The 15374-nt window shown below is 37.1% G+C and overlaps 1 protein-coding gene across 1 annotated transcript in view; it reads right to left on the bottom strand.

Annotated features, from left to right (window-relative positions):
• Positions 1 to 15374, bottom strand: part of galntl6 (polypeptide N-acetylgalactosaminyltransferase like 6) — a 205027-nt gene that overhangs the window by 41558 nt on the left and 148095 nt on the right. The window contains exon 6 of the mRNA XM_051905066.1: positions 4734 to 4919. Coding sequence (XP_051761026.1) covers positions 4734 to 4919 — 186 coding nt within the window. The remainder of the gene's footprint in view (positions 1 to 4733; positions 4920 to 15374) is intronic.

Here is a 15374-nt window from a genome sequence, read left to right as displayed (position 1 = left end):
CCAGGCTTGGTACAAGAGGTCTTCTTCTTGCCCTCTAAGAGAGGTCTGGATGTTGTCCTTACATCTTTATCTGATGGCGTTGGACAGTTTGTTTGTGTTAGTCCACCAAGATCCAATCAAAATGTAGCAAACCTTTGTCCGCTGTTACGGACAGAGAGGGGCCCGGCCATAAACTGGGCCCTGGAATGTGCTGTTCACTACAATTCGTACTACACACACTCATATTATATACAACATACTTCTTTTAGTGGTTGTGAAATAATTACTTATTCAAAATAAGTACCTACTTAAGACAGTATGCGATTTCGGATGCATCCGTTGAGTAGGTTTTTGCATTGTTTCCTGTTCTGTTACCTCTTTTAGCGATTTTCTTTCATTGTTACTCATTGATTGTGTTATGCTCTGCACCTGGTTATCATTTTATTCATTGGTTTGTGTTAGTACATACAGTATGAATTCTATTTTCAGTTAGTCTTTGTTCTGTCTTAGTTACATATTTCTGGTGTTGTTCTGTTCGAATGTATGCATTCTGAAGTATCCTGAGAACCTTTGTTTATTTTGAGTTTGTTATTAAAAAACTGCTACAATTAGATCCATCTCTATTTCCTTACCTGCTGCAACCATGTCGTGACAGCACTGTAGTGTCAGCATTAGATATGGTTCTTATCTTAATTAATTTCTTCCCTTAACTATACAGTGTTATGCGAAAGTTTGGGAACCCCTTGCAGAATCTGTGAAAATGTGAATAATTTTAACAAAATAAGAGAGATCATACAAAATGCATGTTATTTTTTATTTAGTACTGTCCTGAGTAAGATATTTTACATAAAAGATATTTACATATAGTCCACAAGACGAAAAAATAGCTGAATTTATTAAAATGGCCCCGTTCAAAAGTTTGGGAACCCTTGATTCTTAACACTGTGTGTGGTTACCTGGATGATCCATGACTGTTTTTTTGTTTTGTGATGGTTGTTCATGAGTCCCTTGTTTGTTCTGAGCAGTTAAACTGAGCTCTGTTCTTCAGAAAAATCCTCCAGGTCCTGCAGATTCTTCAGTTTTCAAGGATTTTTTTTTTAGCATATTTGAACCCTTTACAACAGTGACTGAATGATTTTGAGATCCATCTTTTCACACTGGGGACAACTGAGGGACTCAAACACAACTAATAAAAAAGGTTCAAACATTCACTGATGCTCCAGAAGGAAATGCGGTGCATTAAGAGTCGGGGGGTAAAAACTTTTGAACAGGATGCAGATGTCCAAATTTTTCTTTTTTTGTTGAAATATCATTTTTTTCATTGAGTACTGCCCTTCGGAAGCAACAGAAGATACTTACATGTTTCCCTGAAGACAAATTAAGTACAATTTACCTTGAACTTCAAATTCAAAAAGTTTTCACCCCCCGGCTCTTAATGCATCGTGTTTCCTTCTGGAGCATCAGTGAATATTTGAACCTTTTGTAATAGTTGTGTTTGAGTCCCTCAGTTGTCCCCAGTGTGAAAAGATGGATCTCAAAATCATTCAGTCACTGCTGTAAAGGGTTCAAATATGCAAAAAATCCTTGAAAACTGAATAACATGCATTTTGTATGATCTCTCTTATTTTGTTAAAATTATTCACATTTTCACAGATTCTGCAAGGGGTTCCCAAACTTTCGCATACCACTGTACATACATACATACATACATATATTCACTACAGTCACTACAGGACAGTTTTGGCCTAATGGTTAGAAAGTCTGACTTGTAACCAGAAGATCATGGGTTCAAGTCTTAGTGCTGGTAGAAAATGTAGGTGGGGGGAGTGAATGTACAGCGCTCTCTTTCACTCTCATTACCCACAACTGAGGTACCCTTAAACAAGGCACCTAACCCCCAATCACTCCCGGGCGCTACAGCAAAAATGGCTGCCCACTACTCCGGGTATGTGTTCACAGTGTGTGTGTGTTCAATAATCACTGCTGTTTGTGTGCACTTGGATGGCTGAAATGCAGAGCACAAATTTCGAGGATAGGACACCATACATGGCTATGCGTCATGTCACTTTCAAAAGTTTTGGGGGTGGTATGATTTTTGTAATGTGTTTGAAAGATGTCTCTTATGCTCAAGGCTACAGTAAAAACTAATACTGTGAATTAATATTACCATTTAAAATAACAGTTTCTATTTAATATAGTTTATTCCTGTTATAGAAATACTGACTTTTTCAGCAGCCATTATTCAAGTTTTCAGTGTCACATGATCCTTCAGAAATCATTCAAATATGCTGATTTGGTGCTAAAGAATTATCATCACAATTGAAAACAGTCAATGCATTTTTGTCAAGATTCTTTGATGAATAGAAAATTCATTTATTTAAAATCTTTTGAAACATTATACATGCCTTTTCTGTCACTTTTGATCCATTTAATGAATCCTTACCGTATAAAAGATTTCTTTCAAAAAGCAAAACAGTCTTACTGACCAAAATTTTTTGGAACAGTATATATAAGCTAAGTATTCTTTATTTAAATAGTTTTTGTGATGCATGTATCCAGAGCACACAACCCTTTGTAACAGCCACATCCAGACAACAACCATTCTTACTAAAAAACACAGAAATCACAATCCTATCAGGAAAAAGACAGACATTCTATGTTAATAACCGTAACTCAGGCGTTATTTGGAAAACCAGTCTAGTCTGAATAGTTCTTAAGCCTCCATTAAATGATCATTCCCAGGTACAACTCTGAGGCCATTTCACCAAGCCATTTTAGAAAACTAGGAGAGTCTGTGGATTTACACTCCCTCAAAATAACCACCATTCATGACAGCTACACAGATTAAGGCAAAAAAGTAAGAACATACAGTACTAGAGAATCTGAAAAAGGGCTAAATCCTCATTCTGTTCCTATTATACGCTTTAGAATACCACATAGATGTCTAGACAAAAACTATAGTGGAGAAAATCAAAATGGCTGTCATGAAGTACTTTTCAAACTCTTGAAAAGAATCACAGTGTTGACAGCAAAGTTGTTTATCCAGCAAATTAGGCAAATGGGTGTCAGTATAGAGTGCAACATTAAGTGTGTGCCCTATTTCCCTGCAGCCTTGGCTCTGGAAGTATTTTTTACCTATTTTCCACATAATTATAAAAAAAAAAAAAAAAATAGTACAAACTAAAAACTATAACAAAAAAAAAAAAAAAAAAATTAAATCCCAAGGTTCAAGACTGTATATTTTACATTATTTAACACAAGATACCCCATGAAGCACTGCAAATGGCTTCAATCAATCAATCAATCAATCAATCAATCAATCAGTCAATCAGTCAATCAGTCAATCAATCAATCAATCAATCAACCAATCAGTCAATCAATCAATCAATCAATCAATCAATTGATTGATTTATAGTTAGGTTTTTTTATGCAAGTTTATGGTAAATATTTAATTATATAAAATATATAAAAAGCCAGACTTTTTCATTACATCATTCACAGGGTTTCATGGGAGAGGTTTGCTCCTGTGCTTTTTTGATGCGTTTCTAATTCTCATGGTAAAAGTGTCTTCTGTTATTGGTGGACTCAAGGAGGACTTCTCTTTTCTCTTAGGATTGTGGGTAATGTAGTTTTTCCACCAGAAATTCTGCTATTAAACTTTTTTTTTTTTAAATGACACTAAACTCACACAGCCACGTGGCTTTTACAGAGTGACATATCGGCTTGTAACAACCTCTGATCTCTTAAAGGTTTATATTTTATTGAAAAAAAAAAAAAAAAAAAAATCTATTTCTGTATAGGAGGACATCTATTTTACTTCCAGAACCGACTATTGCACTCCATAATGGCTGGAGAGTTCTTGACAAAACATATCATGCACCATTTGTGCTTGTGTAAAAGTTTGTGTCTTTTGGTCATCCCAGTTTAAAGGCATAAAACCTTGCCAAATCTGGCCAGCCATAATTTATAAATAGTCTGTTTGCTGCCTGTCTAATGAGCGATGGTCTGATGAGAAGTCTGGTGTAGAGGGAAATAGAAATACAGCCCAGTCTTTCACATTACTGATCAGAGCTCTGTTTCTAACAGCCTGTGACACAGTACCTGCCGTGCGCTTGTGCAGCAGCTCCACTCTAATCATACATGCCAGGCCGCATCCCAGCATGCCTCTCAAAGGCCATACACAGCACACTGTAACCAATTAGAACTCGCCGTGCTGTGCCCACGTCTCTGGGACGACCGCCTGATGTTCAACCAAGCGAAGAAACAAACAGATCAAGCCTACGAACTAAAACCCGAGCTGGTATCAGATCAATAAGCGTCGATAAGTGCGAAAACATTTGCTGAAGTAGGCGTTTTAAAACATCTTATAACAGGGTCATGCACATCAAAAGCCATCTGGATTTGCAATGCTTATGCGACACAGTGGGGTACACTATAGATTCTATCCTCAATGAGTCTGAAAATAAGAAAGGTTTTTCTGTGATAAAAGGACCAAGCCACAGACAAGAAACAAGGAGATGGAGGATTCCTTTTTGTTTTTTTTAATCAACCAACTGCAGGGGGAAAGACTTTGAATGGGAAAAAGCAATTGAATTTTGAAATTGCTAGATTCAAAAGAGAAAGATAAGCACAAAGAACATTCCATGGGATTTTCAGTAGCCTCTGTTTTCTCACAGTGACAGGCATAAAAAATAGAGAAATCTATGGGTACGTGCTGATGCCAGGGTAGGCAGTTTTTCTTTATCTGGACTTACCGAGAAGGGGCGGCAGCCAGTTGATGTTGGCTTCACAGTGAGAATCCAGGAAAGTGAGGACCTCTCCTCTAGCCACTGACGCTCCCAACAGCCGTGTGCGGATCAGACCCTCTCGCTTCTTGGTGCGCACGATACGAACCTTAGGAAATCTGGACATGTACTCCTCCAGATGTGCCTTTAGGTGATCTGAAAAGAAAAAAAAGTTACAGAAAAAAGAGAGAAATTACTAGAAAGAATGCACCGAGAAAAAAAAAAAAAGGAAATTACTAAGTCTAGGTTTGTGTTCTGTTAAAGGGAAAAAGAGGGAGATTGATTGTGTGTTGCAGTGCAGTGGTGCGGTAATTTAATCTCGGAATTGTTTCTCCATTCTCGTGGCCCCATTCAAAGGCATTAATGTTTAACACCCCATAAGATTCCACCGTTGTTAACACTTAAATGAATTGTTGAATGTCCTCTGTTTCTAGAATATTAATCAGGACAAACAGACCCAGTGTTAACTCTTTGGCCTAACTTGCAGAACCAATGATGGAAATGAGTTTTCTTAACACAAAATGACCATGTAGATTCGACTCAAACACTCTCTTTAACACAAATTCAAAAACCTAGTGAAACACCTATAGCGAATTGAGTAAGTACCAATAAAATAAGATGTATGAGTAATTTAATCTCAGGCATTAGCATTTTAAATATAGCTTTTTTACTTCATGTAATATAGGATGTGCAGTAATTGCTCAATAAAACAACATGCATCATATAACAGAACATTGAAAGGCCTCTCCATTTTTTCTTTCTCTAAAACATAAAATAACATTTAATTTACTCCTCTGATCTGGTCAAATGCAAAGCATGCTAGGAACTATAAATTCACTGCCCTGTTTCAGTCAATGCAATAAAAAAAATTATTCAAGTAGTAACATAAGTGAACTTCTATTATACAATTTTAAGTGTATTGAACACAGTGAAATTAAGAATCAAGAACTGCATTAGCTCATTAAATTGAGATATATTTTACATCCAACATTGCTACTCTTGCAATTCAGTTTTTAATGCAATATTTTAGTTTATATGAATATGCACATTCCACAAACATCTTTAATTATGCTAACATGAGATAAACACAAACGAAAAACGAAACAGATGGAAAAATAAGATTTTCTCACTGCTGGGTAGTGGGTAATGCATTTGACCCCTTTCAGTGACAGCACAAAGAAACAGCAAAGGCAGTCATTTCAAAAGCAAAGCAAAAAAAAAAAAAAAAAAAAAAAAAGTCTTATCTTTCCACACATTACTGTTTGTTCATTTTCAGAAGCAGCAGGAGTGTGCTGCAGCTTGTCAACCGTTTGCACATTATTCAAATACAAAGCATTAATACCTACACAAACTCAATCACCGCTTCCCAGCTGCTGTGTCTGTGTATGTGACTTTGTGTGTGTGTGTCCATGTGACTTTGTGTGATTAGATGCTTTGGAGGTACCAAATACATGGGCTTTGGATTACCACCAATAACATAAATCCATTAGATGCAGCAGCCATGTTTTGATGGAAGGTTTAAACTGGAAGGACCGGTAAATTTCTTCATTACATTCCAAAGCTGTGAAGCAGGCAACATTAAAGTTACGCACATGAAAAGAGTCATGCTTTGACTTTAAAGTTTGTGTGTTATGTTTGACTTCAAGAAGGAATAGTGCATACATTTAAAAACCTTTAAAGTTTTCACTTTAAAAATGCTAAAGTTGTTCTTCTTGCTTCATGAATTCAAATAAGAATGCTACATTTTTTTTTCTTTTCAAATCACACAAACAATCTCTGAATCTAAACAGCTGACAGACATCAACAATAGCTGTGGTGTCCTTCATAGGGATGAGCATGAGCACTCAAGAGTAATAGTACTCGGAAATGACAACAAGGATTTTTTTTTTTTTTTTTTGTAAACCAATCATACACAAACATGTCATAAAGAATTTTCTATTAAAATATTTTTAGCTACTTACCATATGTGCATAATTTCTGACCCAATGAGCATTTCAATGTCTGATGGTCATGCCTTAATTTGAACATTTCTAGTGTTGTTCCTTATAGGCATTTCATAATTTTCATGACTTTTCAGTGTCAGTTAAATCTCTTTTTGTGCCATTTTACCTGTAGAAAAAAACTGCCCAATAATTATGCACATTTGAATATATGGCATTTTTCATTTCACCTTCCATCATGCACAATTACATATCACCTACAAATTATTATATGCAATCTTAATAGTAATTACTAATATTGATGTGCAATTGGTAAAATGCTTGAAAAAAAAAAAAATAAAAAAAAAAATACATATATATATATATATATATATATATATAGATAGATATAGATATAGATATAGATAGATATAGATAGATATAATCAGAATATTGGCTTAAAGGGTTAGTTCACCCCAAAATGAAATTTCTGTCATTAAGTACTCACCCTCATGTCGTCCCAAACCCGTAAGACCTTCATTTGTCTTCGGAACACAAATTAAGATATTTTTGATGAAATCCGAGGGTATGTGATCCACACATACTGTAGGCAGCAATGTCATTGCACCTTTTGAGTTCCAGGAAGGTATTAAAGACATCCATAAAATAGTCAACGTGACTACAGTGGTTCAACCTTAATATTATGAAGCGACAAGAATACTTTTTGTGCGCAAAAACAAAACAAAAATAACGACTTTATTCAACGACTTTATTTTCGTTGCAGCGCTTCTTTACGTCCGAACGCGGGCTCGGTATTGGCCAGCTCTGGTCACGTGAGCAGCATGATGCATGCTTTGATGCTCACACAGGAGCCGGCCAATACTGAGCCCGCGTTTGGACGTAAACACGGAAGTTCTGCAATGAAAATAGCATAGCAGTATGACAAGGACAGACGAATTTGTTGAATAAAGTCGTTATTTTTGTTTTGTTTTTGCGCACAAAAAGTATTCTCGTCGCTTCATAATATTAAGGTTGAACCACTGTAGTCACGTTGACTATTTTATGGATGTCTTTAATGCCTTTCTGGACCTCAAAAGGTGCAATGACATTGCTGCCTATGTGTGGATCAGATACACTCGGATTTCATCGAAAATATCTTAATTTGTGTTCCAAAGACAAACGAAGGTTTAACGGGTGCGGAACGACATGAGGGTGAGTACTTAATGATGGAAACTTCATTTTTGGGTGAACTAACCCTTTAATTATGCACATGCTGTAAGCTTGATATACAGAGGCAACAAGTAAGCCATTTGGCTCAACCAATGGTGCGAGTTTGGGACGAGGCTATCTGTTTATCTGACCGAGTTTAGGAAACCTGTCTGAAAACAAACATTAATTCTACTTTAATCCTAAAAATATGAAATAATAGAATTACTTTTGAAAACATGTAGCACAGTAATATTTTGATTTTACACTGAGCGATTATTTAACAATAAGCCCAGTTTGACACATCATATTTACACATATGATGTCTACACCTCCAGTAAACTCCAGAGAAGGCTCATTGTGTCAGAAATGCAGCACCAACATATTTATTTTTAATATAGCACCAAAAAGATTGGCAACTTAATGATAGTAGCACTACAGACCCTCAGAGAGTTTCTGGTTTGTGTACTGAGAGCTCACTGCAGGCCCCCAATGCAATTATAAACAACCCAAACAGAGCAGGACATCTGTGATGAAAAATAAAAGAGTATATTAGCCGATGGGGAGACAGAATGTGGGGCGTTCATCTGGTGGACATCAAACAGCAAAGTGTGTGTGTGTGTGCTTGTTCCTCTTGTTCGTTTTTTTTCAGGCCAGAGGCCAAACTCACTTTAGGGAACCTGCAGATGCATCCTCACTGTCTACTAAACTCTGGCAAAGTCACCTGTCTGCACAAGAGTTGCATTCAGCCCCTTCTTTCTGTTTCTCTCCCTCTCTCTGTTCTTCTCAACTCCCAGGGTGTCTGGCCTTCAAACAAATGGCCCCAATAAAAGTGACAGCCTCAATATGAGTTGCCACTGCACTCTGATCCCACTGAGCTGAGGTGGGGAGGAGACTCGCAAAACTTTTCCAGGCTGCCGTTGTTAGTGTAAGTGGCTCACAGAAGCGAAAGTGTCGGGTGGGTTTTCTCTCTCTCTTTTTCCATGTCCTACGAGCGCTTGATTAAACGAGGTCATAAATCATTGGTGCTGATGCGTGGCAGGCCGAGCGGTAGGGAAGGAAGTGACAAATAAACAGTTATGAGGAAAAGGCAAAGTTTCGTATCCCGCTGGCATATGGCTGACAAGCCATGATGAAGGGCAGGCACATTCTCTGCTTTGATGGTTTGCAGACAGACCTCTCTGGGCCACTACCTTCCCAACCTGGGTGGAAAATTTCATTTTTCTCTTTCCCTGGTGGTCTGTCATTAAGACAGATGGTCGGAACCGTTCAAATTGGAACCGCTCAAGGTTTTGATGGTTTTTCAGACAGACGCACTTCTTCCACGCACCCTTCGCTTCATATCACATTCAAATCGACACTGGTGAGATGTGAGACTCTCTGAACAGTACTTCATTAGAGCCTGTTTCTTTGATATGAGAGCTATGGAGGGGCTAAAATTACCATTGTCTTTGCAATTCAAACTTAATGAGCGAGAGATTCACACCAATGAGTCACTTGCTGTAATTGTTGCTGCGTTACTGGATGAACTCTCTTGGAACGGTATTGTTTTATTGGTGTGGTGGTATTAGGCACAGAAAAGAATATTCCCTATTCTTAGCTGAGAGGCACAAAAGATAATAATTGCAGTTCTGACCATATGGTGTCCTTTGGTATCCTTTTTGTGCAAACTGTCAAAGGACTCTGAGCTTTAAAATGAGTTTCTAAAGTTATTTGGGGGGCGTGACATAATATATAAAGTTGTATATAAACAGAAAATAACCAATAAGGTCAGTACACACAACTGACACGCCACACATACAAGCAAAGTACAATGTGAAAATGTTGCTTTTCAAAGATGCCAGAACAGTTCAAACTCATCACTTAATTAGGATCATAAACGTAAGCCTGTACGACAAAAACAGTTGGATGCAAAATACATTGTGTGTGTTATGTTCAATTACAGATGTTGTAGAAATGCTGCTGAGAAACTAATATGAAATTTAATGGTATTAACCACATGCTTTTTCTCTACTGGAGCAGGTGTCTTTTGCTTTAGAATGCACTTGTTGAAAATCATGGTTGCTAAGTCCATGTTTTCCATACTTTCTGTGATCTTTTCAGTCATTCGTGATTATTGGCAAAGGATTTTTAAAAATCATTTCAATTTAAATCGATCTGCTAATTAAACATTTAGATTGATTTGCAAAATTGTTCAACCAATTCATCAAAAACAAGTGACTCAAAAGACTGATTCCCTCACAAATTAGATATCTCTACGACTACACAAAAGTGGCATTTAGGCAATGAAATAGCTTAGTGATGAGAATTATTTTAGAAATAAAATACTTTATACAGTATATATTATGCATTCCCATTCAAAGGTTTGGGGTCAGCAATAATAAATGTTGTTCTTTTGAACTTTCATTAAAGATTTCATTAAAGAATCCTTAAAAAAAAAAAAGGCTCAAGTTAGCTAGTGCTTGCTGTAATGGACTCATTACAGTGAATGAATTAGCTGCTTTGTCTCTACGTGCATGTCGTTGGGCTCCTATAATGCTGCTGACGTTGTAGTCAGGATTCGTCTGTGGCCCCCAGAGAACATGTGCAGAGAATAAAACATCCGTTAAGCACAAACACCTTGAGCGCTTCATTGCCACTGCCTTTATTCATAATATACGTTTTTTGAAGCCTGCCGTTGGCCAGTGTGTGAATAAAAGAAAGCCACCCACCCCTCTTATTGCTGTGCTTGTTGGCTCCAATTTACTCAACCGCCGTTTTCCTCAGGGGGGAGATACACACTCCCTTGAACCGTTCATAAATCCGTCTCTGCAGCGAGATCAATGTTCAGACTCAATCCCAATTTATTACATTGCCGCTGTAAAGAGGAGCAGAAAATGAGGCCTGCACAGGAAACCCAAAGGGATCCTGAACGCAGAACAAGGGAAATGTCTAACAATGCCTGACAATGTGTTGAATGATTTTGTTGTAGCAATAAGCCTGTCACAAATGTCGGGAGACGCATGTTTTGTTCAGAGTGTGGTCATCAAAGCAATAACAACAACAAAACTGTGAACCTTTCATAATTCAAAGCACGAATAGATCAACAACAAAAAACAAATTCAAGACAACTTTTAAGTGTTGTTCCCCTCTACAACACTTGGCATAAACCTCTTCAAAATGCCTTGAAGATGCTGCTAGCTAATTAAAATGTGAGTCTTACCTCAATTAAAATCGAAACTGGTATTAAACACAAAGTGAATAAGATTCACAGCATAATTTGATACAAAATCGTTTTTGAGCTCCTCGATAAAACCATCAAAATGGTTTTCAGTTTTACTTTAGAAAATTTATCATCCAGACAGTGTTAATTTGGACAGTTCAGTCATTGTTTTTGTATTTTCACACACACACACAAAAAAATGTATTCAATATTTCTTCATGTTACATCCATTAATTTGTCAATTTTACTGTGACTAAAATGGCATCCAATTTCAGTCACCGAAAATTTTCATTTGATGATTGTAAAGTTTAACCAAATATAAATTTTATTTATTAAACATACCAACATTTAACAAAAACGTGAAAATGTCCTTGTTGTGAGACCTGAGCTCTTGTGTTCATTCACTTCAGTTTCATTTCACACAGTATCATTGGATTATTTGAAACATATTCTTTTGAGATTTTTCTTTAGTAAATAACAATGTTAGTGGATTTTAATATCTTTCAGTGTACTTTTTCTCACCAACTGTTCAATTATCATTATGATGTACATTTTTCATCTAGTATTCATTATTGTTGAAATAATCAAAAGTTCACCCACAAATGAAAATCCACCGTCAATGTGATCCAAACCTGTATGAACTTCCTTTCCTTTGTGCAACACAAAAGAAGATGTTTTTACTGAGTAAATGATAACAGGATTTTAATTTTGGCAGCGGCCAATAGATGCTATTTACACTAGGTGAAAATAGCGATATATTCTATTTACACCATTTAAAAGTATCAGTTCTTTGCAATAAGAGTAAATAGTAATTAGATGCTATCTATACTTTATATTGGCAGATACTATTTGCACCTCAGTATTTTTGTACATTAACAGGGTGCAATAATATCATAGAGTGTAAATGATTATATTTATTAAAACGATTAAATGGATGCTAGCTTATTGGGAGAATAAAACCCCCCCCTATACCTTCCCCTAACCCTAACCAATAAACACTTTTAATATTATTATACACTCGTTCGCAGTTTATTTCCACTTTTAGAACATCATTTTCATTTTTATTGAAATTAAATGCGAGCTCGGCAAAAGTCGGATTCGAATCCACATCGATCGCGTTAAAAGTCAGAACTCCGATCCCTACTCGCTACTTGCACCACCGAAGACATTGAACTCTGTGCGTCTTTTTTAAAACTTGAGTGGCCCAACCAGGCATTGGTGTGCGGAGCTAGTGTAAATAGCGTTTGCCAACAAAGGAGGCTATTTGCACTTAGTGTAAATAGACACTCAGTTTAATTTTTAGGTGAACTATCCATTTAACACTGGTAACAGAATAGCCAAAATACTACTCTACAGCTTTGATAACATATATGACATAACATATATGATAACACACACACACACACACACATTATATATATATATATATATATATATATATATATATATTCAAATCGATTTTTCATTCAATTTTCTATTGAACTTTCAAAGCAATCAATTGCAAAGGATGAAAGGACAAGGTCTTTTGGGATATAATTACAACCAAACCTCTACTCAGTAGCAAGAATATTTTCTGTCGCTAAAGGAAAGGTCTTTCATGCAACATTAAACATCTCAAATGGAGGAGGAGGGAAATAAAAGGAAGTTTTATTATTGTTCTGTATACCTCTGCCTGCTGAACATGAGTCAGAGACTCCGGGAAACAGAAGACCTCAGAGGTGAAAAGCTTATGTTGGGTTTTAAGGTTAAAGAGAGACATTCCCAACAGCCTGCTGTCTAGAGGATTCAACACAGGATTAGACAATTCTGGGTAGAGTAGGCAATAAATTCTGTTTAGGTACATATACTGTTTCAGAATAAGTAGTAGGCTGTTGTCTTCTTGTATCATTCTCAACAAATTTCAAAGTCAAACGCTTCTCAAACTTTAACGCAGAGATATATAATACATATTGGCCCATCTAAAGGTCAGAAAACTTATACGACAAGTAAATTGACCAAAGATTCTCTGAGGAAGTGAAAGATTTGTGTGGGTGATGGCAGTTAGAGATGAGGCATGTACTGACGTGCGAGGACAGCAATTGATATTCCTCTGGCAAAGTTTGCTGCGTAGGGTGTATGATAATTCAGTCGGCATGTGTTCCAGACAACATTTGCTATAGCCAAAGAACAAAGACCCGGCCTGGATCCTATTGATTCAGCAACTTTGTTTGCCTGTGGATGAGAGCAACAGGAATAACTGTCAAGGTAAATTGAGGTGTGAATTCTCCATTGTAGTGACCGGCACCTCTTCTACGCACTCGCTGCCACAGCCGCCCAATCAAAGGGCAGGTGGGTAATTGGCCAGGCTATTGTTGGTAAGGCTAGACAGCGGAGAAGGTGAAGCCCCTCCATTAGCCTCCCTCTAGTCCTCTCATAGAGCCCACATCACAGCGTCAGTTTGTTTTTCGCTGAGAGGGAAATGCGGACTCGCTCTGGACACGGCGGGATGTGTGCGCCTGCAATGGTCCCTCATTAATGGAGAGGTTGCCTCCACACGAGGCAGGTTTTGTTTGAAAGATACACCGGTCGCTCAATGCGGCTCTATTAAAAGAGACAAGGTCATTCATCTCAGTGTGGCGCGGAAAGCACGTCAAGCAACAATGAAGCACCACAGACGCTGATTACTAGCCAAACAACACGCTCCATTCTCTGCGGTGGAAAGATGGAGAGCAAGACACACATAAAATAGAATTAATGTCACTCTGCCCATTAATATTGTGTACAGTGGATGTTTGAAAGAAAGCAGACAATGACGTTCATTCTTCATTTTTTTGTAACAGCAAGGACAAGCAGTAGCTAATCTTGCATCGATGCAAACCTGAGTGGATCTAGATGGAACATTTGCTAAAAATATTCTGCAACATTTGTCATTTTCTTATGAGACAACCCTCAATGAAACCTTCATTGTAACTATAAAGTTTGTATTGACACTTTCTAAAACCTAACATGTTTAATTATGTATTAGAAATATCAATAGGTTTTGGGGAGTCACACCACATTACATTTTACAACTTTAACCCTGTCTTGTCATTAAAAAGTAAAATTATTTTAAGAGACTCAATGACCTTGAAACAATATATATATATATATATATATACACATACATATATATATATATATATATATATGTATTGTTTCAAGGTCATTGAGTCTCTTAAAATAATTTTATATGCAATTTAACCTGAAAATAGACTCAAACCTATGCAACATTGCACATACTGCCAACTATCCAAGTGCTGCCAATTCAAAGAAGCAGAACAGGTCTGGGCCTGGCCTGTTCTTGGATGAGAGACCCCCTGCTTGCTGATGGAAATGATGTTAGTGGGGCCAGCAGGGGACATTCACTCATTCAATGCTTTGAGTTACAATGCTTCAGAGCTGTGAAAAGTCGCAGCCCTTAAGATGGGATGTGAAACTGAGTTCTGAACTTTCTTGCTGCAAAAAGTATTTGTCAGGAGCAGAGGTGTCAAGTAACGAAGTACAAATACTTCGTTACCTTACTTAAGTAGAAATTTTGGGTATCTATACTTTACTGGAGTATTTATTTTTCAGCCGACTTTTTACTTCTACTCCTTACATTTTCACGCAATTATCTGTTCTTTCTACTCCTTACATTTTAAAAATAGCCTCGTTACTCCTATTTCATTTCGGCTTGTTTTCATTCCAGCTTGTCAAAAAAAAAAAAAAAAAAAAACTATCTAGATAAATCGCGCCATCCGGATAGAGTGAATTTGATTGTGGTTGGATGAGAAGTATAAACATATACCATTCCGACACCTTATTGGTTTGTACGCGATCCATCTCACCTGCACATGACACAAATCACGTCACACTCCAGCAAGGAGGACATAGCCAGTGTTGGGGTCGTTACTCAAAAAAGATTATTTCTTAAAAGTTATTATTTCTCCACTACTGGCTCATTTATCAAACGGGTGCTTTCTCTTCGTCTTCACAGACACATTAATTAAGCTACAGTAGGTAGTTCTGTAGAGAGACGTTTGAATTAATTAGCGTTTGCGATTGACAATGCGATTGACAATGTTGCGATAAGTAGGCTATACTAACTTTGTAACTCGTTACCCCCAACACTGGACATAGCAGACGTATGTAGCCAAGTACGAAGATGTCCGTGGCAGAGACTCAAGAGGAGAACTCGAGCGAAATGTCCCAACCAAGCACCAGCGAGGAGGTTGGTAGAAACAGGTAGCCTAGTGCATCCCAAATTTTTCAACATTAACATTTTAA

The sequence above is a fragment of the Ctenopharyngodon idella genome, chromosome 1 (assembly GCF_019924925.1).
Source record: "Ctenopharyngodon idella isolate HZGC_01 chromosome 1, HZGC01, whole genome shotgun sequence".
NCBI classification, from domain to species: domain Eukaryota; kingdom Metazoa; phylum Chordata; class Actinopteri; order Cypriniformes; family Xenocyprididae; genus Ctenopharyngodon; species Ctenopharyngodon idella.
This window is presented reverse-complemented; position numbering and strand designations above follow the sequence as displayed.